This window comes from Prionailurus viverrinus, chromosome B1 (genome assembly GCF_022837055.1).
Source record: "Prionailurus viverrinus isolate Anna chromosome B1, UM_Priviv_1.0, whole genome shotgun sequence".
NCBI classification, from domain to species: Eukaryota; Metazoa; Chordata; class Mammalia; order Carnivora; family Felidae; genus Prionailurus; species Prionailurus viverrinus.
In genome coordinates this window covers 133,979,581-134,006,796 of record NC_062564.1, presented here as the reverse complement: position 1 = coordinate 134,006,796, position 27,216 = coordinate 133,979,581, and the positions used below count along the sequence as shown (strand labels likewise).

At 38.4% G+C, this 27,216-nt stretch overlaps 1 protein-coding gene across 1 annotated transcript in view; it reads right to left on the bottom strand.

Annotated features, from left to right (window-relative positions):
• Positions 1-25,940, bottom strand: part of HSD17B11 (hydroxysteroid 17-beta dehydrogenase 11) — a 34,049-nt gene extending 8,109 nt beyond the window's left edge. Inside the window, exons 1-5 of the mRNA XM_047856660.1 lie at positions 25,578-25,940; positions 18,381-18,488; positions 16,162-16,293; positions 14,220-14,326; positions 7,997-8,134 (exon numbers count right to left, since the gene is read on the bottom strand). Coding sequence (XP_047712616.1) covers positions 7,997-8,134; positions 14,220-14,326; positions 16,162-16,293; positions 18,381-18,488; positions 25,578-25,787 — 695 coding nt within the window. The 5' untranslated portion in view covers positions 25,788-25,940. The remainder of the gene's footprint in view (positions 1-7,996; positions 8,135-14,219; positions 14,327-16,161; positions 16,294-18,380; positions 18,489-25,577) is intronic.
• Positions 25,941-27,216: the final 1,276 nt, after the last annotated feature.

Sequence of the window (27,216 nt, the reverse complement as noted above, 5' to 3'; positions counted from 1 at the left end):
TTTTCTTAGTGTGTTTGATCTCTTTATCCAAAGTTTTAGCCTCTGCCAGAATAATTTTCATGAAATTTAATGGCTAGCCAATATCATGATTTTTAAAAGACCAAAAGACTTCCAGAAAATCAATTTATTGGCAGAATAAAATCTTAAACATTAAAATATCAGTACATGGAAAAATGTTTTCCTATGACAGTCTAATGTTAACAAGAGTTGTAAATCCTATAAAATAAATGTTCATGACCGATTTTGTAGCAACTATTCAAAAACACTTCAGGCCCATCTGCTGGTGTGGGGTAGGAGAATGCATGTGGGGCATAGGAATACTTAGGGACAAAGGGTATTTTCAGGTGGAAGGACTATGTTTGATTAATCGAACTACCACTTAAGTAGCTGAGTAATTTGGGGGAAGATATTTCAACTCTTTAAAGTTTAGAAGTTTTTGTTTTTGTGTTTAATCTGAAAACTGGAGTTAATGCAGTGGTTTGCTAGTAAATGTTTCATAACTGGCTCTTTAGGGCACAGAATTATCTGTTTTGTACCATTTACTTTCTATGGTGTGAGAACCATGGCTGATTTCAAGCTATTAACATTGTGTCCCCAAATGAGTCTAAGCTGACTTCAGCACTCCACTGGTAATGTGTAGGGAAGTACTTAATACAGTCATATGACACAAATGTTACCCATCACCTTCTTTCATAACATTTTCTTTCTTATGGTGCTAGCCAACAAAAACTAGTATCTTTCTGTAGCACACACAAAAACTAAATTTTTAGAGAAAAATTTTAATGCATATTTTATGTAGGAGGATAGATGTTTTTAAAAGGATATTAAACAAAAATAAATCTTGACTGTCAAAAAACTCCATCAGAATATCCAATTTCACTTAATTCATAAATTCAGATTATGTTACATTCTTTATATCACTAATGGGAAAGAGAGAGATAACTTATTTGAGAGAAAACATTTATTTATTTATTTTTTAAAACAAATGTTAAAATTTTTTTTTTATCTTGGGGAGAGAGTGTGCACACGAGTAGGGGAAAGGCGTAGAGAGAGAGAATCTTGGGGCTCAGTCCCATGACCCTGGGATCATAACCTGAGCTGAAATCAAGTGTTAGATGCTCAACTGATTGAGCCACCAGGTGCCCCAAGGGAAGAACATTTTATGAAAAACTGTTCATATACCTAATGATAGAGCTCCAAAATACATGAATAAAAATTGATGGAATTGAGAAAAAACAGTTTAAAAATAAGAATTGGAGACATTAATTTTACTTTCAAAAATGAATTGAACAACTAGAAAGATTAGCAAAGAAATAGAAGACTTGAACAAAAATATAAATCAACTAGACCTAAGGGCATCTATAGCTTTGAAGGGGCTTTTCTCTACAATATTTAAATTTTGTTTATAATCATTATACATTATCACAAAAGCAATAAATATACCTCCAATGACATATCTAGTACACATTTTAAATATGGTGTTTCTCAGGACAATTGCTCAGAGCCTGGAGCCTGCTTCTGATTCTGTGTCTCCCTCTCTCTGCCCCTCCTCAACTCTCTCTCTCTTTCTCTGTCTCTCTCTCTCTCTCTCAAAATAAAGAAACATTGAAAAAAAATTTTTTTTAATTTATGTGAAGAAATAAAGCTAGGAATAGCAGGGCATTTGGAGTTAGGGAGCTAGTAGGAATTCCAGTCTGCCACTTTCAGGCTGTGTGACCTTGAGCAATCTTCTTAACTTCTCCAACTTACAGTTTCTTTGTTCATAAAATGGGCATTGTAAGACTTATCTTGCAGATAAACATTAGAGCAAGGATAGGCAAACTATGTCCTGGTGCCAAATCTAGTCCTCCTAGATTAGAGATTAGAGGTTATTTATATAAGGTATCTACGCCTAGTCGGGCACCTATTTAGCAGGCTTTCAAAAAATGTTTTTAATAAAATGATTTCTTGATATCCAAGTTTATTTAATGCAAATAACTCTTAGCTGTCAAAAAAAATTACTCAGAACACCTGATTACACTTAATTCCAATTAACTCAGATTATGCTGAATTATAACTGCTATAGTAAACCAGTTTCTTTGCAGTGTGTTAGATGTGTAAATATAAGAATCAATAAACGGTATCTTTGATGTGCTTGAAAAGGGAATGTAAGTCCCAACATTAATATGATACAAATTCTTTGGAATCAATCATTTTGAGGTTTGTTTAGTTTCCTTCTTTCAGAAAGGCCCTCCTCTGTGTAAAAAGGGAAAAGTTTTGGCCTGAGGCTCAGTTCTGTTCCTTACAGGTAAATTACTTAATCTCTACAAGTAAAAGCATTGTCATGAGTTTTAAGAAAATTACAAATTTTGGGGCTCCTGGGTGGCTCAGTCAGTTGAGCGTCCAACTTCGGCTCAGGTCATGATCTCGCAGTCTGTGAGTTCGAGCCCCGCGTCAGGCTCTGGGCTGACAGCTCAGAGCCTGGAGCCTGCTCATATTCTGGGTCTCCCTCTCTATCTCTCTCTGCCCTCTCCCGCTCATGCTGTCTCTCTCTGTCTCTCAAAAATAAATAAACATTAAAAACATTTTTAAAAAATTACAAATTTTATTTAGTGTCCACAATATAGAGTAAGATCTGTCTTCTAATTAGCACTAAGTTTCTAGATTAAAACCAACTTCACCGTTGGTATCTACTCTAGTATCAGTTTATCTTCAAAGGGGTTCATGTGGCAGGGACCAAGACCCAGACCCTTGCTAAACCAGGTTATATTCCTGTGATTGGCCTAGACTCCTGCCAACTTCGATTTATCCTTTTCCCCCCAGAGCAAGCTTCCCAATTATTATTTATTTATTTCCCCCAATTATTTTTTTAATTGTCACTAGTAGAGCTTTGCCAGAGAGGGCACTCTTGCCCACAAGGAACGTTAGTTTATGTAGCCTTGTCCTGGGGGCAAGGTTAAAAAACCCAATTATAATTTTATAAAAATATGGTACCTGTTTTTAACTGCTGAAAGACAGTCTGAGTGAAAAAGTTGACTCAAAATATTATATTAGGATCCAATGAGGGTTTTCCCCCTGAAAATAATTAAATAATGGAGGAAATTGGCAAATCTTACCCTTGGGGATGGTACTCCTCTCTCTGACACTCCCTTTTAATTTTAATGAACTCTTAAAAAAATTTATTTGTTCTATTGAGATATGATTGACACATCACATATCACATGCAAGTTTAAGGTGTACAATGTGTTGATTTGATACAATTATATATTGCAATATGATTATCACTGTGGAATTAGTTAACACCTCTATCATATCACATGGTTATTTTTTTGTGTGTGATGGGAACAATTAAGATCTAGCTTCTTAGCAACTTTGATGTTTATAATACGGTATTGCTGCCTATAATCACTATGCTGCACATTAGAACTCCAGGAGTTAACTTACTGGTTGCAAGCTTATATCCTGAAACAATTATCTCCTCAATTCCCCCACCCCTGGTAACCACCATTTTACTGTGTTTTTATAAGTCCAGCTTTTTTACATTCCACACTTAAGTGAGATCATACAGTACTTGTTTGACAGTTTAATGAAGTTTTATCCTCTTTCTACTTCTGGTCAGTTCCACTCCTCAGGACCCTGAAATAATTCATCTTTTCTCTTCAGAGTCCAATTAGGGTTTATTTGATTAATACAGATGAGTTTAAACACTAGGTCTTCTGAAATAAATATGCTTTTGTTTTCTAACAAAATTGTATCTTAAAAATGGACTTTTAGGACAATTTGATAGATTCTTTGTAGGGCATCAGATCTTTGCACAGCTACCAAATTTCTACTTGATGTTGGCTTTCTACTCTATACCTGTGGGTAGACATATTTACATTAAGATGTATTTAAATAGAACCTGATATTTTCCCAAAGTGTCACATTGAATATTCTTCATTAATTTAAAATATATTTTTGCCAAAGGCAGATGAATTGGGGGAAAGAGGCAAAATGAAATTTAAAAATTGAGGGGCGCCTGGGTGGCTCAGTCGGTTGGGCGTCCGACTTCAGCTCAGGTCACGATCTCGTGGTCCGTGAGTTCGAGCCCCATGTCGGGCTCTGGGCTGGTGGCTCAGAGCCTGGAGCCTGCTTCCAATTCTGTGTCTCCCTCTCTCTCTGCCCCTCCCCTGCTCATGCTCTGTCTCTCTCTGTCTCAAAAATAAATAAACATTAAAAAATTAAAAAAAAAAAAGAAATTTAAAAGTTGAATCTTAGGGGCACCTGGGTGGCTCAGTTGGTTAAGCGTCTGACTTCAGCTCAGGTCATGATCTTGTGGTTTGTGAGTTCAAGCCCCATGTAGGGCTCTATACTGACAGCTCAGAGCCTGGAACCTGCTTCAGATTCTGTGTCTCCCTCTCTTGTTGCCCCTTTCCCACTCACACTCTGTCTCTCTCAAAACTAAACATATATTAAAAAATAAATAAATAAAAATTGAATCTTATCAGCATGATAGATCCCAGTATGTATACAGATTTACTATAAAGATAACATTTCAAAGTAGTGAAGGAAATGATGTATTATTTAATAAATAATGCAAAATAATGCATTAACTATTTGGGAAAAACAAGCTATACGGTGACTTTTTTTTTTTTTTAATTTTAGAAGGAGGGTGAGAACATGCAAGCAGAGGAGACAGGCAGAGAGAGAGAGAAAGAGAGAAAGAGAGAGAGAAAATCCCAAGCAGGGACACAGGGCTCGATCGATCTCATGACCCTGGGATCATGACCTGAGCTGAAATCAAGAGTCAGAGGCTCAACCAACTGAGTCACCCAGGTGCCCCTACCATGACCTTATTTCTTAAAGTAAATTTGTGTGGAGCAAAGCTCCAAATGTGCAAATCCAACCATAAAAGTACTGGAGAAATAAATATAGGTGGGTATTTTTATAAGCTTGGGCTGAAAAAGACCTTTATAAATATCTCACCAAACCTATAGGCCATGATGGAAAATAAACTGAGAAGTTTTAATGTAAAACTAAATAAAAAGAAGTTGAAAGGCAAATAGCAAACTGGGGAAAAATATATGCAATGTGTATGACATATAAGATAGTATCTTGAATGTACAATGAACTTATAGATATTAATTTAAAACTCTATAGCTCAATAGAAAAGGTGAGCAGAGGTCATGAAACAGGCAATTCACAAAAGAAGTCAAACTACTGGGGTGCCTGGGTGGCTCAGTCAGCTGGGTATTCAACTCTAGATTTCGGCTTAAGTCATGATCTCATGGCTTGTGGGATCGAGCCCCGTGTCAGGCTCTGTGCTGACAGTACAAAACCTGCGTGGGATTCTTTCCACCTTCCCCTTTCTGCCCCTCCCTTGCTTGCACAGTCTCTCTCTCAAAATAAATAAATGGACATTTTAAAAAATTTTAAAAAAAAGACGTCAAACTACCAAAAAATTAACATTTAAATAAAATTTAAAAAGGGGCACCTGGGTGGCTCAGTTGGTTAAGCATCCAACTCTTGGTTATGGCTTAGGTCATGATCTCACAGTTCATGGGCTCTGCACTGACAGTGGGGAGCCTGCCTGAGATTCTCTCTCTCTCTCTCTCTCTCTCTCTCTCTCTCTCTCTCTCGCATGCACTCTCTCTCTGCACCCCCCCCTTGTGTGTGTGCTGTGTCTCTCTGAAAATAATAAACCTAAAAAAAAATAAAAAGAAGGAAAGAAGCCCTACTACCAAAAAACATAAGAAAACACTTTAATGTAGCTACTAGGTCATCAGGAAACAGATGATCCTTCCTGTATGGAAAAGGCAGAACATCACCAGAAGGCAGGCTGCTGAGGAAGTAGAAAAGCGGTGGCGCTCTTCCTCCCCCGTGGGTACAGGTGCAGATTGGTGAAACACTTCTGGAGCAGTTTGGCAGCACGTACGAATATTTAAAATGTGTACACCCTTTGACCTAGTAATCCCTCTTCTAAAATCTACCTGAAGGAGACACCACCAAAATGTGAAAATACGTGCGCATTAGTGATGAGGGAGCTTGGGGCAAGCTGAGGGCAAAATACAGGCTGCCACACACATACCCACTCCCCCCCCCACCCCCCAGGTGTGTGATATTCCTCAGACACTCCTGGCTACCGAAGAACAAAGAAAATTGCCATGGTGATGTGGGAAACTAAGACAAATGAAAAACTAAATTCCCTTACTGCCTATAGCCCATTGACAAGTCCTTCAAACCAGCAGAGTGACCTCCCTCTATAGGGGCTCAGCTACCTGAATGATGACAGTTTGCTAGGGGCAAAAGAGAACCTTGGCTTAACACTGTCACAACCTTGAGGATCCTGTAAGTCTACTTTCTTTATCTCAACTGCCCCAAGATATATGTTGTCAATCATCCTCCAAGTTTATGCCCGCCCCATATACATCTGAAGAGTCTCATGACTGGGGTTTTATTAAATGGTAATAAGTGGTGTTTCCCTAGGAACAGCTAGCCACTCAAGGTCCTAAAAACCTTGCTTCCAAAATACCTTAGAGACTTACTCTATCCTTGACTCTGCCAAAACCTGAGTGTATACAATGAGTTACCTGTCACAACCCCATGCAGCTATTCCTGCTCATGGGTCCTGTCCCCATGCTTTAATAAAATCACTAGTTTGGCACCAAAAACGTCTTCAAGAATTCTTTCTTGGCCGTCAACTCTGGACCTTACGAACCCCCCATCACCCCAAAACTTCATCACTAGGGTGTTCATTACAGCTGTGCCAGGGTAAAAATCACTAGTAGATACTAATGTTCAGACTAAGTAACCAACACAATTTATGATAAAGTTCTGTCTTTACTGACATGAAATGACGTCCATGACATAATGTTGAGGGAAATAAGTAGTTTACCTACAGTTTTCAGAACCCCACGTGTAATATATGCCAGTTACATATAATCTAGACATTTAAGCTACACATGGAGAGATGTCTGGAAGGATGTTCATCAAAATGTTGAGTAGTTTGCAGTAGATAGAAGGTTTCAAGGCAATTTAAAAAAGAAACTTTCTTACTTATTCGTATTTTTCTGTATGATGGAATTTTTTAAAGTTATGCATCATGTTACAAAGACATTAAAAAGAGAAACATTAAAAACTAACCTCTGGGGCACCTGGGTGGCTCAAATGGTTAACATCCAACTCTCGGTTTCAGCTCAAGTCATGATCTCACAGCCTCATGGGTTTGAGCCCCACATCAGGCTCTACGATGGCAGCTCAGAGACTGCTTGAGATTCTCTCTCACTCTCTGCCCATCCTCACTTGTGCTGTCTCTGTCTCTCTCAAGATAAATAAATAAACTTAAAAAAAACTAACCTCAGAGCTTATCCTTTATAGTTTTATAAGTTTTTAAAAAATGTTTATTTATTTTTGAGAGAGAGAGAGAGTGCACACAGGGGAGGAGCAGACAGAGAGGTAGAGGATCCAAACAAAGAGGTCTCTGAACTGACAGCAGAGAGCCCAATATATGGGGTTTCAACTCACAAACCATAAGATCATGACCTAAGCTGAAGTCAGATGCTGAGCCATATAGTTTTATTTTTTAACTAAGTAAAGACTAGTGCTCACTATGGAGGATAATCTCTAGATTACCAATGATGCTTGTTAAACAGAGTCCCAAGGCCCCTTCCCCACCACTACCCTCTCCTAGCCAAACGCAAGCCATCAACATCTCTGGGAGTCGGACCTCTACATGGTTCCCAAGCACTCCTGGTGAAAGGTATGTATACTTAAGTCAGAAAACCACTGCTCAGGAAAAGAAAAAAAAGGAGGATTACCAAGTTCACCTGAGTTCCTCATATTTATGTTTACATATATTCTCCCCTTCTCTTTGCCTCACCTGCTTTCCCACAATCTACAGGAGCTGAAATTGAGATGAGCTAAGGGAATTGAATGTCAGGTGTTTTAAGGATTAAAATATTTAAGAAAACCCACGGAATGGCTGATATTCATAGCAATCACCAATCCTTTTGTCGTCTTCATTTCTGTCTCAACTTACCTGGTACTTGCGTTTTTGATGAAGCCAGTATTTATGAAATTAGGGCAGAGACATGTTGTTTTGATTCCGGTTCTTTCTAAGGCAGCCAGTTCTTCAGTCAAAGCTCTATGAAATCCGACAGCAGCAAATTTGCTTGAACTGGAAATAAACAGAGAGGCCAGAAGATAATTAGAGAAAGCTGTGGTATCTATTGAATTCAGATGTCTGTTTTCTTTAGTTAAGTGTGGTCCTCTGCCGAGCCTCATGGCCATCAGCTGAGTCTCAGGGTCCAGCCCAGACCTACCAAATCAGAATGTGCATTACGGATCCTCAGGTAAATTTATAGGCATTAAAGTCTAAGAAGCATTGACACAGAACACTTATTGGAGCGAGAACTGAGTGGGTTTAAAGGTCTTGCTAGGAAAACTGGTAAAGCGTTGGTTTTTGTTGTTGCTGTTTCCATAAGACTTAATGTCTCCATACCCTGTTAATTATTTAATACATCCAGGGAATTCCTGGGTAAATTCTCCTGGACAAGTCCCATTTTCCCTTTCAGACTCTGCTTCACTTCCTCAAAAGGCCTTTCCTGACCCCTAGTCTAAATTATTTCCATTATGTAGTAATCTTCAGTTTTACATGACAGCCTGTTTTGGATTTGTGATTAAATACTTGTTTGGGTGAATTTTTTTTTTTTTTTTAACGTCTGTCCCTCAAACTTGTACTATAAGCTCTGTGACTATTTTGGTTTCCAAGGAATCCCCAGGGCCTACCACAGTGCTTGGCTTATAATAGCTGCTCAAAAAATATTTGTCAAATAAATAAATCAAAATGCAAAGCAAGTCTTACTGTCACAGCTCCTTCATTTGCCAAGAGAGGCAAATTAATAATATTTTAAGCAGACATTAATTTTCCAGTTAGGTTTTTTTTTCTTTTTAAATCAGCTTTATTGAGACATAAATTCATGTATCATATAATTCTCCCACTTGAAGTGTATAATTCAGTGGTTTTTGGAATATTACATTACTGATTTTTAAAAATTATGTGAAAATAGGGGTGCTTGGGTGGTTTAGTCGGTTAAGTGACTGACTCCGGTTCAGGTTATCATCCCATGGTTCGTGGGTTCAAGCCCCACATCAGCCTCTGTGCTGACCGCTTAGAGCCTGGAGCCTGCTTCGGATTCTGTGTCTCCCTCTCTCTCAGCACCCGCCCCACCCCCCCCACTCTCTATTTCTTTCTCTCAAAAAGTGAATAAACATTAAAAAAATTTTTTTAATTGTGTGACAATATACATAACATAAAATTTGCCATTTTAACCATTTTAAAATGTGCAACTCAGTGCCATCAATTACTAGATTATTTTTCTCTAAGTCTGTATTTATTAGCAATTACACAAAGTAGCTGTAAATTCTTGCCAATTAACCTGCGCTTTGGAAAATACAAAGCTATGCAAAGTTCTCTTTCAACTTTTTTTTTCTTTTAAACCTTAGACATATACTGAAGGCTTAAAAGATAGATGGCTAGTTTTACTCATGAAAAATGTAAATCTTGGGGTGCCTGAGAGGCTCAGTCAGTTAAGCGTCCGATTTCGGCTCAGGTCATGAGCTCCCGGCCCTGAGTTCGAGCCCCGCGTCCGGCTCTGTGCTGCCAACTCAGAGCCTGGAGCCTGCTTCGGATTCTGTGTCCCCCTCTCTCTGCCCCTCCCCCACTCATGCTCTGTCTCTCTGTGTCTCAGAAATAAACATTAAAAAAAAATTAAAAAAAAAAAAAAAAAGAAAAATGTAAATCTTAACTTGAAAAACCACACAAAAATAATCGCACGTAAAATTGATTACTACACGTCAGGCACTGTCCTCAGTTTTTCCGATGTATTAACTGCATTTGCTCCTCGCAACAACTCTTTGAAATAGGTATTACTATGATCCCCATTTACCAAAAAGGAAGCTGAAGCACTGTGGGGGTTGTTGGTTTGCAATCTCCTCTGGAGCTCCTTGGGTAGGATCTGAAACTGTCCCCACCCCTCCCCTGCACACAGAGGGCGGGGAGAGAGCAAAGAAAGAGGCAGGCCACTCCAGATTGGCAAGTGGCAGATTTAACAAGTAAGGGAACCTGGAGGTTTGTCTTGGGCAGCCGCAGGGTGAGGTCCTAACACCCACCTGCCAGAATCTTACAAGTTTATATACAGGCCTTTTGGGTTCAGTCATATATACATCCAGACAGTCACAGCACATTTCTATTTCTAGCCCAAAGGGTACATTTGTGTGAGTCAGAAAAACCTACTCCTCTTCTAAAGCTACTTTACTGCCATCTCCTGGAAGATTTTTTAAGTTTAAGGGGACCCGAATATGCACAGTGCCCCCTAGAATTGTGTAGTGTGCAATCTGCGCACAAACTGTGTGTGTCGTTCCTGCTTTGACAACACTTGATGAGAACTTTTACTTCTGCTGAAAGCACTATCAATAGTTTCTCATACAGAACATGTTCTCTCTTGGTTTTCATAGCTAAACATTCAGTGGAGTAGAATCAAATTAGAATCAAGAGAGTTACAGTATTTACCATGGCAAAGAGGAGGAAGCATGACAGGGCATTCACAGCCCTCTTGGATCCTCTGATTCTCTTGGGTTACCTCAATGCCTGGGGACTAAGAATCTGGCAGAGTAGAAGTTCGTGTAGTAGCTGAGTAGCAACACCTGCAGCTAGCTTTCATCAAGGAAAACAATGCCAAATGATGTGAGCCTTTGATGGCCAGGGGACAATCACCTAACCTAAACTGGGTTTGAAAGAGACAATACATGATCTGCATCACACATCTGTTCTGTAACTGCTTCAACAGCTATTTCATCTTAAAAAACAAACAAACCCCCCCCCCAAACCCAAAAACTCAATCCAAGTCTATGTTCATAAAAAAATGTTTTTAAGTTTATTTATTCATTTCAAGGGAGATGGAGAGAGTAAGTGGGGAAGGGGCAGAGAGAGAGAGAGAGAGAGAAAGAGAGAGAGAGAGAGAGAGAGAATCCCAAGCAGGCTTCCCATTACCAGTGCAGGGTCCAATGTAGGGTTTAAACTCATGAAATATAAGATTTTGACCTAAGCCAAAAACAAAAGTCAAACATTCAACCAACCGAGCCACCCAGGCACCCCATTTTAGAAACTATTAGAAAACAAATATATGTTAAGAAAGGAAAGGAAAGGAAAGGAAAGGAAAGGAAAGGAAAGGAAAGGAAAGGAAAGGAAAGGAAAGGAAAGGAAAGGAAAGGAAAGGAAAGGAAAAGGGAGGGAAGGAAAGGAAAGGAAGACAGAAAATATAGATGAACAAAATAAAATTACTTGTCATTACCAAAGAATAACCACTCTCTAGGTGTGGTTCGAGTAAAATGGCTTGGTATATATCCTTGCAAACTTTTATTTATTTTTTTCACATAATTCCAGATTTAATAAGTGTCTATATACTTTTTTGTGCCATATTAGAAAATATAGTTACAGGCTTTTGGGGGTTATAGTACATGCCACAAGGTCACATTAGAAAATAAATTCCATCTTTAACATCACTAAGATATGTAATACACAAATTACAATGCTTAGAATGATTTCTGCCACTGTAGTAAAGTTCAAAGATAATTAGATAACTCTCATTTCAATGGCTTCTGGATAAAGCTACAATGAACTGTTCATGAGAGATCAAATAGTAAAAACAAAACAAAACAGATAAACAGAAGCACAGGAAGCTCATCTTGACTTTTCAAGGAAAATAAACATTCATGAATTACTTACTATACCCACAGTATATGGGACCCTCAGGTAAAAGATAACTGAATTGTTTCTGGACTATTTCCTTTTGGACTGGATGGGAAAGTCTTAACTTATGCATACCATGTGACAGAGGAGTTTTGCAACAGTCTAGGGATGAGGCTGGGAACCACACACCCCTCTTGTTGCTGTTGTTACTTAATAGGTATTGAGGTCCAAGTGCAGTAGAGAACACATAATTAGGTATGGTTTCTGACCAGGATATTAACAACTTTTGTTAAAGGAAAATGTCTAGACACTAAAACAATTTATTCTCCTCATCTTTAGTAACCTTAAGGCTTATCAAATAATGATTTGATTTGGTTTCCTATGGGAGATGAGTTTTGTGGAAAGATTGTAAAGAGTGCAACTTAAGAATCAGACGTCTTAGGGGCGCCTGGGTGGCTCAGTCGGTTAAGCGGCCGACTTCGGCTCAGGTCATGATCTCGCGGTCCGTGAGTTCGAGCCCCGCGTCGGGCTCTGTGCTGACAGCTCAGAGCCTGGAGCCTGTTTCAGATTCTGTGTCTCCCTCTCGCTGACCCTCCCCTGTTCATGCTCTGTCTCTCTCTGTCTCAAAAATAAATAAAACGTTAAAAAAAAATTAAAAATAAAAAATAAGAAAAAGAATCAGACGTCTTAGAATGACCTTGGTCTCCCCTGTCAAATGTCAGTCATTAAGGCTAAATTACTGCATTCTCTGGATAAAAGTTGATTCTATTTTAATTATAGAATATAAGTTTCTTCATTGGTTAACCTACCTAAAAAGTTCAAGCTGTTCCTTGGGCATTTTCAGTAGATATACCTGCCTTTGCCTTAACATATTGGGAAATACTAATATATATGAGTTAATTACTGTGGACCATCTTATCATATTTTTCTTTTTTTTTAATTTTATTTTTTTAAATTCACATCCAAATTAGTTAGCATATAGCACAACAATGATTTCAGGAGTAGATTCCTTAATGCCCCTTACCCATTTAGCCCATCCCCCTCCCACAACCCCTCCAGTAATCCTCTGTTTGTTCACCATATTTAAGAGTCTCTAGGGGTGCCTGGGTAGCTCAGTCAGTTGGGCGGCCGACTTCGGCTCAGGTCATGATCTCGCGGTCAGTGAGTTCAAGCCCCGCGTCGGGCTCTGTGCTGACGGCTCGGAGCCTGGAGCCTGTTTCAGATTCTGTGTCTCCCTCTCTCTGACCCTCCCCCGTTCATGCTCTGTCTCTCTCTGTCTCAAAAATAAATAAATGTTAAAAAAAAAAAATTAAAAAAAAAAAGTCTCTTATGTTTTGTCCCCCTCACTGTTTTTATATTATTTTTGTGTTCCTTTATCTTATGTTCATCTGTTTTATCTCTTAAAGTCCTCATATGAGTGAAGTCATATGATATTTGTCTTTCTCTGACTAATTTCGCTTAGCATCATACCTTCCAGTTCCATCCACGTAGTTACAAATGGCAAGATTTCATTCTTTTTGATTGCTGAGTAATACTCCATTGTATATATATATATACCACTTCTTCTTTATCCATTCATCCATCGATGAACATTTGGGCTCTTTCCATACTTTGGCTTCTGTTGATAGTGCTGCTATAAACATTGGGGTGCATATGTACCTTGGATAAATACCTAGTAGTGCAATTGCTGGGTTGTAGGGTAGTTCTATTTTTAATTTTTTGAGGAACCTCTTTACTGTTTTCAAATGGCTGCACCAACTTGCATTCCCACCTTGCAAACTTTTAAATGCAAGATATATATCTTTTATATATATGCATACATACGTATGTATACACGTGTAGATATTATATAAAAACAAGATACCCACCCATGCCTGTGTTTATATATTTATATGCATACAACTATATCTGTTGTTTCTAGAAATTGGCCAAGCACTGTTGGGGTGTGTGCAACTCGTAGGTTCCTGTTGGCTATGGTGGCCTCACTATATTGCAAAGAATTGTCTTTACAGTATACAGTGGAGCACACCATTACTGTTCCCTGCTTGTGATAGTTAAGTTCTTCAGTTATTACAATGGCAGGGATTTTTAAATGGATAACTATTATAGTTTTTTTTTTTAACAACAATTCCACTATTTAGATGTTTACAACATTTAGAATCCTGGATTATACTTTCTCTTTACACTACTTTGTTCCCACAAAGTTACTTTGTTAAAAATTACTAACTTTTATTCATGGTACAAAAAGATTACTCTTGTTCTATAATTTCTTGCTCCTACAAGGGATGAGAACTGCTTTAAGAGCTGCCTTCTAATTGGACAATTTCCCTGCAGCCACCTCTAGAATGGTCAGCCTGGAGGGGATTAATGATTGATAAAGCTATTGTACAAGAGACTGTGCAACTGACTATTTCGGCAACTTCAAGTTTATCATCATTAACGGTAGTTTTCATCAGGGTAAGAAATCACATACAAGCATAGGAACAAATTAAGGAACCACATCCTGACTTACCAATATGCCAGTAAGAAGGGGACCCCAGTATGCCCAGCTGCTGAAGCCACAGTGACAATATGGCCATGATTATTCTTCATCATCACTGGAAGAAATGCTTTTGTAGTCTAGAAATAGTGTTGATTAAGAGACAATGGTATATTGTTATTTCTGATTTTGTAGACCTATTGGGAAGATTTCCAGACAAAGCTATACTTTATTAACATTTTCCTAGTATAAAAGAAAAAAAAATTTAGATTAACTGCCAAATGTGGCCACATGAGGCAAATGGATAGGATGCCTGGATTAGAAAAACTAATTAAGCAAGGCAATGGATACTGAAAACTTTAAGAATCCATTTCACTTAAATTGTGAACTTCTAATATGCCCTGGTCCTCTCTTTACCTTTTGTCACTGATACTTTCTATCATTTCATATACTGAATAGATATAATAATCTATAGTTATCAAAAGAATTTATATGCAATGTGAAATTGTTAGCAAATAGTTTGGTTATGTCATTTACCAAAATATTGAAGTGAACAGCAATCTTCTAGTAGTCACTGAATGCAATAAATATTTACTGAGCACCTATTATGTGATGAGGATTCAAAAACAATTAAGGCAATGCCCTACATTCTAACAGAGGCAGAAAGACAGGCAAACTTGTAAGTTATAAAAATACAAAGACATAGGTCAATAACTTGGAAATACTGACATAAGATAATACTGCATTTTTACCAACTCCAACATTCTTTTGAGATTATGCTTCCCAAACTGTCCAAGAAAACTTTGAGAGGCCCTTTCAGGAATGGGCTATTTGGGCAATTTTCAGCCTCTTCAAAAATTCTTTTTTTTTTCTCTCTCTATATATAATCTATAGACCTTGAATGGTGAGATTTATAATAAAGTTTGCAGCTTTGGGGCCAGAAAATACTCAAGGCCTGAGTCTCCTGAGAATCTGAAAAGCAAACTGGGCTCACTTTTAACAGAACCACAGAAGAGGACTTGGATTATCTCTAATTCCTTCTTTCATAAATAAGATCACATAGAGATGTGAGAATCTAGTTTATTTTTGTTTTTAATTTTTTTTAAGAATCCAGTTCAAAATTAAAACATATAACAGCTGAAGTTTATTATTAATTAATTATTATTATTAATATTTTTAAGGGGCGGGGAGGGAAAATGGTTGATGAGATTTGACCACAGCATGAAAATTGACTGTTTGGGTGCACCTGTGTGACTCAGTCGGTTGAGCTTCTGACTTTGGCTCAGGTCATACCTCATGGTTCGAGCCCCACGACAGGCTCTGGGCTGACAGCTTGGAGCCTGGAGCCTGCTTTGGAGACTGTGTCTCCCTGTCTCTCTCTGCCCCTCCCCCACTCATGCTCAGTCTCTCTCTCTCTCTCTCAAAAATAAATAAACATTAAAATAAAAGGGAAGAAAGAAAATTGACTTCTTTGGGGGGCACCTGGGTGGCTCAGTTGGTTGAGCGCCCGACTTTGGCTCAGGTCATGATCTCGCCGTTCATGGGTTTAAGCCCCATGTCAGGCTCTGTGCTAATAGCTGGGAGCCTGGGGCCTGGAGCCTGCTTCAGATTCTGTGTCTCCCTCTCTCTCTGTCCCTCCCCCCTTCTCTCTCAAAAATGAAAAAACACTAAAAAATTTTTAAAAAATAAAAGAAAATTGACTCGTTTTTTTTAAAGTTTCTTTATTTTTTTTAGTAATCTCTACATCCAACATGGAGCTGGAACTCATGACCCTGAGATCAAGAGTTGCATGCTCTTCTGATGGCACCAGCCAGGCACCCTCAAAAATGACCTCTTTGTATGATGTTATCCTTAGTGCCTGGAGAAAACTTCAGTATTGATTTGACACATCTTTATGTCTACTGAAAGCTCCACTTTAAACATAGTCTTTGGGTTTTACAAAAGGGAATGTTCTTGTAAAAGAAGTCATACCTACCCAGAAATGTGCAAGTATATTAACTTCAAAAGTCTTTTCAATCTGAGGGTCTTGTGTAGCAAACAAATCCGATGTGTAGACTACACCAGCATTATTTACTAAAATACTAACATCTCCAATTTCTGCTTTCACCTTTAAAAATAAGACAAATATCTGCATCATTAAGAGTTACAAAGGAAGGTTTGCATGCAAGGATCATTAAAGAACTATGTGTTTTTACATCAGATGTGAAAAAAAGAGTAGTTTTGTAATCTATGTGCCAAAATGGAAAAAAGAACTTTTTAATCTTAGCTACTTAATTTCAAAACAGCTAGACCTGGAAGTCTGGCAGGTAGAAATTTTCTTTTGCAATTTAGTCTCTTGACTTTGCTCTATTTATTATACCCGAGAGGCATCTGGCAAATAAAAACAAAACTGGTGACAAAAACCTAGCATTTATTTTTTAAATACTACTTCAAAGGGTAAGCAAAAAAAAATAATAATAATTGGCAAATGCAGGGACTATATAAGAAACTATGTAAAACTGATTATACCATTAAGCTAGTCACACCTTCTATTGCTTTATTTTTGTGGTCTGTCACTCCATTCTATTGTTCACCAACTATCTTCCCCTGGTGGCAGTTGGCCTATGGGCTGGCAACAGAAGAATATCCTATCTGATATTTTTACGGTTCTTTGAGTAACTAAGTTTCTTGGTGGTTGGACCCTAGAGTTACAATGCATTCTGTTATACATTGTGTTCTAAATAAAAGCTAACTTCTGTTAGGAGTTACCATTATTAGATAGTGCTGCAGTGTGCTGGGGGACTGAGGAGGACGTGACAAATAGCCTATTAAAGACTTTTATTGTGCTATGCATTTTGCACGATTTCATTTATCTTATTTAATTCTCACAATAATTCTATGAGCCTGCAACTCCTGGTACACTTACTTTAGAGAGGAAGAACATGAAACACTGAATGCCTGTTTCTTGTCCTAGATCACATGGCTACTAAAGGTCACATGGAGCTGAGACTCCCAGATCTTCTGACCTCAGAGCCCAAGACAATGGAATAGGTTCAAATAATGAAATTATCTTTTCCAGAACAGCTTATTCCAAGATGAGTCTAGAAGTGATTACTGTGCGCCAGGCACTGATATAAAAACTTTATGTCATTAATTCACTTAATTCTCCTAACAACCCTGAGGTAGGTGCTGCTGGGATCCCCATTTTGTAATTGAGAAAACGTAGGCACAGAGGGGTTAAGAAATTTACAGTGATACACCTAGTATTAACCGGAAGCATGTAGGTCTCTATGAAGGAAAACCATTGTTAATTTTAGGTAAAACAGTTATTGTTAAGTGCAGACGTTTCTTACCTACAGGCCCTGCTCTTACTGTACTCCCTTCCAGGAAAGCTATTTCCCACCACTAGCCTGGGTCATTTCTACTTATTGTTTTGTCTAAGCTCAGGCCTCACCAGTAATAGAGGCATCAGTTTGAAATAAAAGATTACAATTCAAGAATAGAAGTTCAAAATGTCCTCAAACTCAAATTCCCTAAACAAAGAGGTTCTCAAGGCTGCTTGAATCAGAATCTTTATACTGTGCTGAAATCAGATTTTCTGGGGGTGAGGTCCAGGAATGTGTATTTTAAGGAATTTGCCCAGGTATTTCTACTGATCTTCTTACTATCGTAGTATTTAGTTAACAAATATATGTACGAATGTGTTCAGAGTGAAACTCCATGATATATATACATAGCACATCTCAGTTATATACAGAAAAAGCAAATAATGCTTTATAGAAATCTATCTATCTATGATCAAAGCCTGATAAGCAATTAAATTTATCCTAACTCCCTGACTCAGTTCTTTGGGTGTCAGAAGACCCTGCCAGTGTTTCGCAGTGTCATCCAAGAATTTACCTGTAGCAGAATTAGATGGGTGAGGTGTGGGTGTGTAAGGCATTATACATGCAGATTCCTGGGCCCAGCCCTTGATTTACTGAAAGAAACCTTTGGGGTGTCTATTTTTTAAAAAGCTCTCTGGAAGACTCCAGAACACACCAAAGTCTGGGAACCTCAGTTCTACATTCTAGTTCTGGGTCTGCCACGAGCTGGCTGCTCAACCTTGGGCAAGTCACAAAACTTCTGCTACTTTGTCTGCATCATGACGAGGTCACCTCCAGAATCCCTCTTAGCTCTGACATGATACGATCCTAACCAAATGTAAAATTTCACCTTCTTTGCAGAGCTGTAAATATCTTCTCGATTACTGCAGTCTACCACAAAGGCATGAGCCTTCGCACCCAGTCTCCTGCATTCCGCAGCTGTGTCCTCAATTCCGTGCTAGGAAAGGCAACAACAAAAAAAAGAGAACAAAATAAATAACATGAACCTATATCAACAACTGAAAATAATGAAGGATAGTCAGGTTGTTTGAACTAGCGTTTGGCAATAATTTAACTGGATGCATTTTTGGCAGGGATGCAGGTACACTTTGCTCTCACTACTTTGACTAGCTCCTTTTATTCTGAACTGAACTTAAAGCAACCTTTTTTAAGGAACATAAAAATCTTGGACACCTGAGTGGCTCAGCCGGTTAAGTGTCCAACTTCATCTTAGGTCATGATCTCATGGTTTATGAGTTCAAGCCCTGCATCTGGCTCTGTGCTGACAGCTCAGAGCCTGTAGCCTGCTTAGGATTCTGTGTGTGTGTGTGTGTCTCTCTCTCTCTCTCCCTCTCTCTCTCTCTCTGTCCCCCCCCCCCCGCTTGCACTAGGTGTCTCTCTCAAAAATAAACAAAAAAAAATCTTAAAATACTAGTTTTGTAGTCATGAATTTTACATACTTTGTGAATATATGCATGTATGTATTTCATTTCAAGATTTTAAAAAATAACATTAAGCTTTTTTTTTATGACACTAAAAAACTATTCACGTACATTTCCAGCTGCAAAATAAATAGATAAAGGGTTAATTACAGTTCATTCATCCATTCATTCATTCATTCCTTTAACATTTTAATTTTTAATCACGGTGCTTGGAAGAACCTGGTGGACACAAATATGAAGGAGACAGAGAATAGACCTTAGCCAGCTCACAGTGTAGTAGAAAGAAACCTAAAATAAGACTTAGGTGGGACATATGAAATTGTTAGTGTCAGAATAAAGGACTGAATAATGGCAGTGTCATATGGTTCACATTAATGCATTGTGGTAAGCATAATAACAGAACAATATACAGAGAGTTATGGGAACACAACAAAGGAGGGACATGCAATACAATTCTAGAAGAGGTACCAGAGTTGGATCTTAAGGGTGAGTAGAACAGCCAGGTAAAGAGAAGGAAAAAGGCATGCCGGGCAGAGTGTAAACAAAGGGATGGATAGGAGAGAGGTCCAGTGGGAAAAAATATCAGCAGACTGGTGTTGCTGAGTCATAAAGTTCAAGGCCAGCAGGAGTCCAGATTAAAGGGCATTGTATGACATACTAAGTTTTATCCAAAAACTCAGTGGGGAGCCACTGATTAAATTATGGACTCAGATTTGTTATAATATAGTTAGTATTACATGTCATATAGTCAGTATTTTACTGATTACTCTTACTAAAGTATGGAAGACAGATTTTAGGGGTCAACACTGCAGGAAGAGAGAAAAATTAGTAGGCAGTTCCAATGATTCAGCCAAGAGATGATACAAGTTTAATTGTGGCACTACTAGAAAGAATGCAGAGAAGAGAATGAGCCTTAAAATATATCTTTAGGAGGTAAAATCAGCAGGACTTGGTGACTGGATGAGGAAGGTGGGAAGAACCAAAGCTGAAGTCCTTGCTTTTTAGTTTATGTAACTCACAACACGGTGTTGCAACAAGTCAGATGGAGGTCACGAGCAGATTTGAGAAACAGAATGATGAGCCCAATTTGGAGCACTGATTTTGTCACTTAAATTCAGGATCAGACCACAGAGTTCTGTTTTGTTTTTCCTTTTTTTTGTTTCCATTTTTGCTTGTTGGTTTGCCTTTACCAATTTTGTAGCTTCTTTTTATTTTAAAGAATGTGTCAAATAATACCTTGGATTGAGTTTTAGTCTGTGAACACTGCAAGCCAAGAAATTATTGTCAGCTAACCCACAAGTGGATGGACTTATTATATTTACCCACAGAAAGAATGGTAGAACAGAATACTAGTGTTGCGAATTTGCTAGTAACCTGCAATTACTCTTGCAGAAAACCCAAATCTGGAGAGCTATGGAAAGAATGTGCAGTTTGCTCACTGAACTTAATTAACTGTAGCAATAAAAGGAAATAGGGTATTTTCCCTTTTACTGAAATCTCTCACACAAACTGTTGTATACTCTGAAGAGGAGCCCTTACTCCCCAAGGGACACTGAAACCTTATGTTGCCCTCCTGTACCTAACAGGCAGCTTTTGGCTCTTTCCTTTAAAAGTAGATTTCATTACTCAGCCATCAAAAAGAATGAAATCTTGCCATTTACAACGAAGTGGATGGAGCTTGAGTGTATTATACTAAGTGAAATAGGTCAGAGAAAGACAAATATCATATGATTTCACTCATATGTGGAATTCAAGAAACAAAACAGATGAATGTAGGGGAAGGGAAAGAAAAAAAAAAAGAGAGTAAGCAAACCAGAAGAGACTCTTTTTTACTCTTAACTACAGAGAACAAATGGAGAGTTGCCTGAGGGAAGGTGGGTGGGGGATGGGCTAACTGGGTGATGGTTAAGGAGGGCACTTGTGTCCAGCACTGGGTGTTATATGTGAGCGATGAATCACTAAATTCTACACCTGAAACCAATTTTACCATAGAAGTAACTGGAATGTAAATTAAAACTTGAAATAAAATTTAAAAAAGTATATTTCATTTATGTAGTATACACACAAAATGGAATGTTACTCAGCCTTCAAAAGTATAAAAATTTGACACATTCTACAGCATAGATGAACCTTGATGATATTAAGCTTAGTGAAACAAGCCAGAAACAAAAGGACAAATATTGCAAAATTCTAGTTATTTGAGATACCCAGCATAGTCAAATACACAGAGACAGGAAGTTGAATGGTGGTTGCCGAAGGCTGGGGGAGAGGAGGCTGGGGGAGAGGAGGCTGGGGAGTAATTGTTTAAGGGGTGCAAAGTTTCAGTTTGCAACGATGAAAAATTTCTGGAGATGGCCAGGAGAGGTCATTTCATAACGACGTGAATGTACTTAACACAACTAAACTCAACACTTAAAAAATGGTTAAAATGGAAATTTTTGTTATACATACTTTCCCACTATAAAAAAAAAGTTTCAGTAAGTATATTGTACTGATTCTTTGGGTGTGTACAAAGTTCGGTTCTTATTTGGAACAGATTTTGCAATTAAACTCCATTTGCCATGTATTCCATTTGCAGAGATTTGCTTAGTACTGGTCGGCTCTGTCAATGCACAGAGTGGGTGCTGGCAAATATGCCCTTCCTTTACACTGGCAGTCACACTTTTCCTACTTCCCTGGTCTTCCTCACTTAGGGCCAAGGTTGGCACTCCACACCTTCTGAACTATGCCAGAAAAGATTGTATGTATGTATGTATGTATGTATGTATTTTGTATGGAATTTATTGTCAAATTGGTTTCCATACGACACCCAGTGCTCATCCCAACAGGTGCCCTCCTTAATGCCCTTCACCCACCCTCCACTCCCTCCCACCCCCCATCAACCCTCAGTTTATTCTCAGTTTTTAAGAGTCTCTTAAGTTTTTTTTTAATGCAAGAAATTTAAGTTTAAAATTCTGCCAGGAAAAATTTTAGACAGGCTCCATATTCATTTGGTGAGAAGTAAAAAATAAGCAGATCCTTAACATTTTTCTCAGCCCAGTGGAACTGCTCATCATTCTTCAAGATTTCCCATGTTAACCTTTTTCCCTAGCATGATGGATGCAGTTCTCAATTTTTAATCCTGGGCTCTCCTTTAAATCCTTATTAATCTTTTGTCCTCTATCCCTACAACTAAAACTCTTTGTTCATTACCTAGACTACTAAACTTCTATAAGTTTTTCTGATTATTTCCATTGCTTTTTCCCATTCATTAATTCACTTTTCCATTCAATAAAGTCTTAGAGTATATACTAACTAGGTGCTCAGCACTTTCTATAAATTTGGCTTCACAAACTTATCTAATGAGGCATGGGGGTGAGAATGGTCAAGAAATGTGAGATTATCTACATTAAGCAATAAGGAATTAATGGCATGAGTCTCAGTAGAATAAGAAAGCTGAAGCCACCACTAATCCCTCCAGAAATTCATGCTCCTTTTTTATGGACCTCAGGACCAGTAGGAAGATGGAAGACTTCTGCCCTGAGTAGGATATCTTTGGACCTGGCTAACCTTGCTGGTTGACTTAATCTGAGAAATTGTCTCTGGGGACAATTTGTCTTTGAACCCTGGAGGAAGAATTTGATCTGGCCCCTCCCTGCTTCCTGCTTATTCTGCAAACAATCTGAAACTCTCTTTTTTCATTCCTTCTCCACTGAGCCACCAGCCCAGAAGTCTCTAGGTTCTGCTGCCTGGATGGACTGCTTGAAATTTCCACTCTACTCTCCTCCCCAGTCAGGTTTAGTGGTTCTCAGACTTTCATAATTTTAAAATATGCAAAATTTCAAGGGAAGTGGACTGTGGTGTATATACTGAACCAGGACTGCCAATCTTTTTTTTTTTTTTTTTTTAATTTTCATGTTTATTTATTCTTGAGAGAGAACAAGCAGGGGTGGGGCAGAGAGGGAGACAAGAATCCGAAGCAGGCTCCAGACTCTGGGCCGGCAGTGAAGAGCCAGACAAGGGGCCTAAACTCAAAAACTGCCAGACCATAACCTGAGCCCAAACCAGACGCTTACCCGACTGAGCCACCCAGGTACCCTGGACTGCCAATCTTTTATGTGGCCAAATAAGGACATTAAAACTAACAAAGTTTTATATATATATATATATATATATATATGAAGGATATAATCTCAAAATTGTTGAAGGCTTATTTAAATGAAATAAATTTAACAAATACTACATTATTCTTGATTTTCTGCCACTTCCCTTACTACCTCTCTGGCCTACAAAACCAGCATTATCTCTTGCTTGGATTACTGCGGGTCTCCTAACCGCTCTCCCTGCCCCCCAGCAGCCTAGAATCTGTCTCAAAATCCTCCATTGGCTCTCCCAGGAAAAGCCAAAGCACAAACAATAGTTTGCAGGAAACTTTATGGTCTGGAGCTGCTGCTACTTAAGTTTCTAGACCAGCGCTGTCTCATAAAAATATAATGTGAGCCACGTACTTAATTTCAATTTTTCTGCTAGCCACACCTGAGAAAATAAAATTTAATTTAGTAATATGTTTTATTTAACTGGAAATAATCCAAAATATTATTTTGGAATATTTATTATTACAATGAAATATTCTATTTCAATATGTAATCCACAGAAAAGCTGTAAGATATTCAACATACTTTTTTTCATACTGTCTTTGAAATCCGGTGTGTATTTACACCTACATCACAATTCAGATGAGTCACATTTCAAATGCTCAACAGCCACAAGTGGCTAGTAGCTATTACTAACCATTGTGTTGGAAAGCACAGATCTAGACTTTTCTTTTACTTCTCTCCTTTCCCTCACTCTGTGCCAGGCTTTGCATTTGCTGATCCCTTTCTGCAGAGACAGGTGAGGGGCTCACTGCACCCTCAGCCTCTTCTGGTCTTGACTCAACTATCTCCATCTCAGTGAGGTTTTGTGTATAAGATCAACACGATCCCTGTCCTCCACCTACCATACAAAGTCCCTCTCCCCTTTCACACTTTTTCTTTATACTTATCACCATCCAGCAATTACATAGTTTATTATACAGCATGTCCTGTTTATTGTCCCTAGTTCATAAGGTTTGTGTTTTTCTCACTGCTGTGTCCTCAGTTCTGCATTAGAACAGTGTCTGGCAGATAGTAGGTGCTCAATAAATACTTGTTGGATAAAAGCACTTGACTCCAAAGCAGAAAAAAATTGTACAAATGGGCACAGGGCATTGGGAGTCATTAACACAGATATGTAACCTAATACTTATACCTGAATTCTTCAATGGTAGCTTAAACTTCACTTTGTGAATAAGAACTAATGTGTGTTTACCATGTGCCAGACACTGCTAAATGCTTTGTGCATGCTATTTGGTATATCTGCTACTTGGTATAATTTAAGGCAAGTACTGTTATTTTATTCCTTTTACAGAAAAGGAACCTAAAGCTCTATGAAGTTAGAAGGTAGCTTGTGAAGAAGTGGAGAGCTCTGCTGAGTCTGACCATACCAACCTGCCAGACATTCACCACCAGTGACCACATCAGATTGGACTGGGCCTCGTTTGTATTTTTCACTGCACATAATTATTTAAAGTCTATTTTCCCTATGAGATTGAAGGCAGAGGACCCTATGTCCTGTTTGGCACTGTGTTCTTAACAATCTATGCAACAGATATTCAAAAAATGCTTGTTGATTGCTATCTCAATCACACACTCATTGGGTGAACTCTCATCTAAATTTGCAATCCCTAAATTCTTGTTACAGCACTGGGTGCTGACTAACGTGCAAGGGATGGCATTTCAGGCCTTCAGGTGCCTTCTGGAAACCTCTCTGCCCATCTACCATTGGCCAAATAAAAGATTAGATTCAAAGTCCTCCTCTCTTCCTTAAGCCTACACCTATTCTTGTAAAACACTGTGTACATTGAAGAGGTTTTTTTTCTTTTCTTTCTTTTAAATTTTTTATTTTGTTTTATTTTTAAAGTAAACTCTATGCCTGATGTGGAGTTTCTGCCACTCCACTCATGATGTGGAGTTTCATGCCTGAACTCAACGACTCCGAGATCAAGAGGCACACGCTCTGCTGACTGAGCCAGCCAGGCACCTCAAAGAGTTTTTTCTTTTATATCGTTTTTAACAAAAAGATAATTTTAAAAATTACTTTTGGCAACTGCTATGATCCAGTAATGTTGCTTTCTGTTGGCTATCTTTTTAAACCCACTTATCTCAGTAATGGCCAGGATTTTTTTTTTCTTAACAGGTGCAAACCTCTTACTTTTAATAGACTAGTTTAAAACGATTACTTTCCCCATCTGATTAAGATAGAAGGGTCAGCGAAATCAGGCTTTGGAGGAGATTACAAATTATTTTCAGGGCAAAAGGAAGTATATGTTTACAATGCCAAATTAGTGATGGGTAGTAACTGGGAATCCTATATTGTCTAAGTCCATTTATCCTGTAATCATAAACACATTAATGAATCTATAAAATACCAATAGTAGTTTTTTCTACCTACTTTATAGAAATGCTGGAAGGGGATGTTGCCTACAGAATGCATCCCTGTCTACAGATCAAAGGTGCCAAAAAGTAAAACAGAGTGAGCACTATTACCTTATTTATATCCCACAGAACCAGTTTGCTTTTAAGTTTCGCAAATTCATAGGCAGTTAGTCTCCCAATTCCGTGTCCAGCTCCAGTAATCAGGACGATTTCTCCAGTAACTGATTTTCTCTTCTTAGGAATGAAAAGCTTCAGAAGCGACTCTAAGCTGAAGATGATCAGTAAGGGCAGAAGCTGAAGACACTGCAGAAAGAATTTCATCCTTTTTGTTGCTGCCAGCTTTTGGTGTGTTTCCTTTCACCAATCACTCTAAATTGCTTCTGGAGGGTTGTTCCGTCCAATACCAGAGAGAATAAAAGCAAAAGCAAGGAAGGGCTCCTTTATCAGGGAGAAACAAACAACTCTGAAACCTTTCCTTCCGCTGGGCTGGGCTTCGTTCAGCCTTTCACAATTGGCTCGGGCTGCAGTGCGGAGCTGCTGCTCGCCAGCTCAGAAATCTGGGAGGGACAAAGTCCGGAGGAGGGCAAGGCTTCCCCTTCTGGTCCTATTTGACCCACTACCTCCGGGTCTCGAGAGCCGAGCATCTACGCTTGGCTGCCGCCTGCTTTCCTCTCAAAGTTACAAAGATAGCTGACAGTGTCCCTGGCCCAGGTCAGACGCTTCTTTGAAACTTGATGCCCATCATTAGCGAAGGGATGCAAATGTAGTTTCCTGTCTTGAAAGGAACGTGGAGAGAGGGGTCAGTTGTTTTATACCCTCCAAACCCGCCCCGAAAAATTATGCTGCCTCACATTTTAGTTTGAACTAAGCTCGATTCCCGGAGAGCAGAGAAAATGTTGTCCTTTCAAGGACAGCAATAATCAAGGTCCAGGAAAAATCAGATCGTATCATAGGGGATTGTTTCCACAAGGAACACCAGTATATTTTTTTTGGATAACCTTTTTCACTCAACCTGTTAGAACTTGTGAAAAAAAAAATGTATATATATATACACACTTTGGTAATTGCATCTTTATCCAGGTTAATAAATCATTGCCTCCAGAATGAATAACAAAATAGAAAGAAAATCACCTTGCATAAAGATTATCTATGTAATTTTTGGTTTAGCAGCCTATTTATATAAGTATTTTTAAAAATCCTAGAGATTGGTTACTGAAAAAAAAGACCCAACTCTGGGTTTCTGTGCAGTAAGAGCTTAATAATTGTCTGTTACATGTAGTTTTTCAGTTCAGTTTTTTTTTTTAATTTTATTTATTTTTTTTCAACGTTTATTTTTGGGACAGAGAGAGACAGAGCGTGAACGGGGGAGGGGCAGAGAGAGAGGGAGACATAGAATCGGAAACAGGCTCCAGCCTCTGAGCCATCAGCCCAGAGCCGGACGCGGGGCTCGAACTCACGGACCGCGAGATCGTGACCTGGCTGAAGTCGGACGCTTAACCGACTGCGCCACCCAGGCGCCCCTCAATTCAGTTTTTGACAGTAATTGAATTTAGGCTTTTTGTGAGACACTATAGTACTTTGAAAAGAGGCTTCAGTCATGTCGGTGACAGATGGTCACTATTTATATTTATTTATATTTATATTTATATTTATATTTATATTTATATTTATATTTATATTTATATTTATATTTATATTTATATTTATATTTATATTTATATTTATATTTATATTTATATTTAAGAAGCTG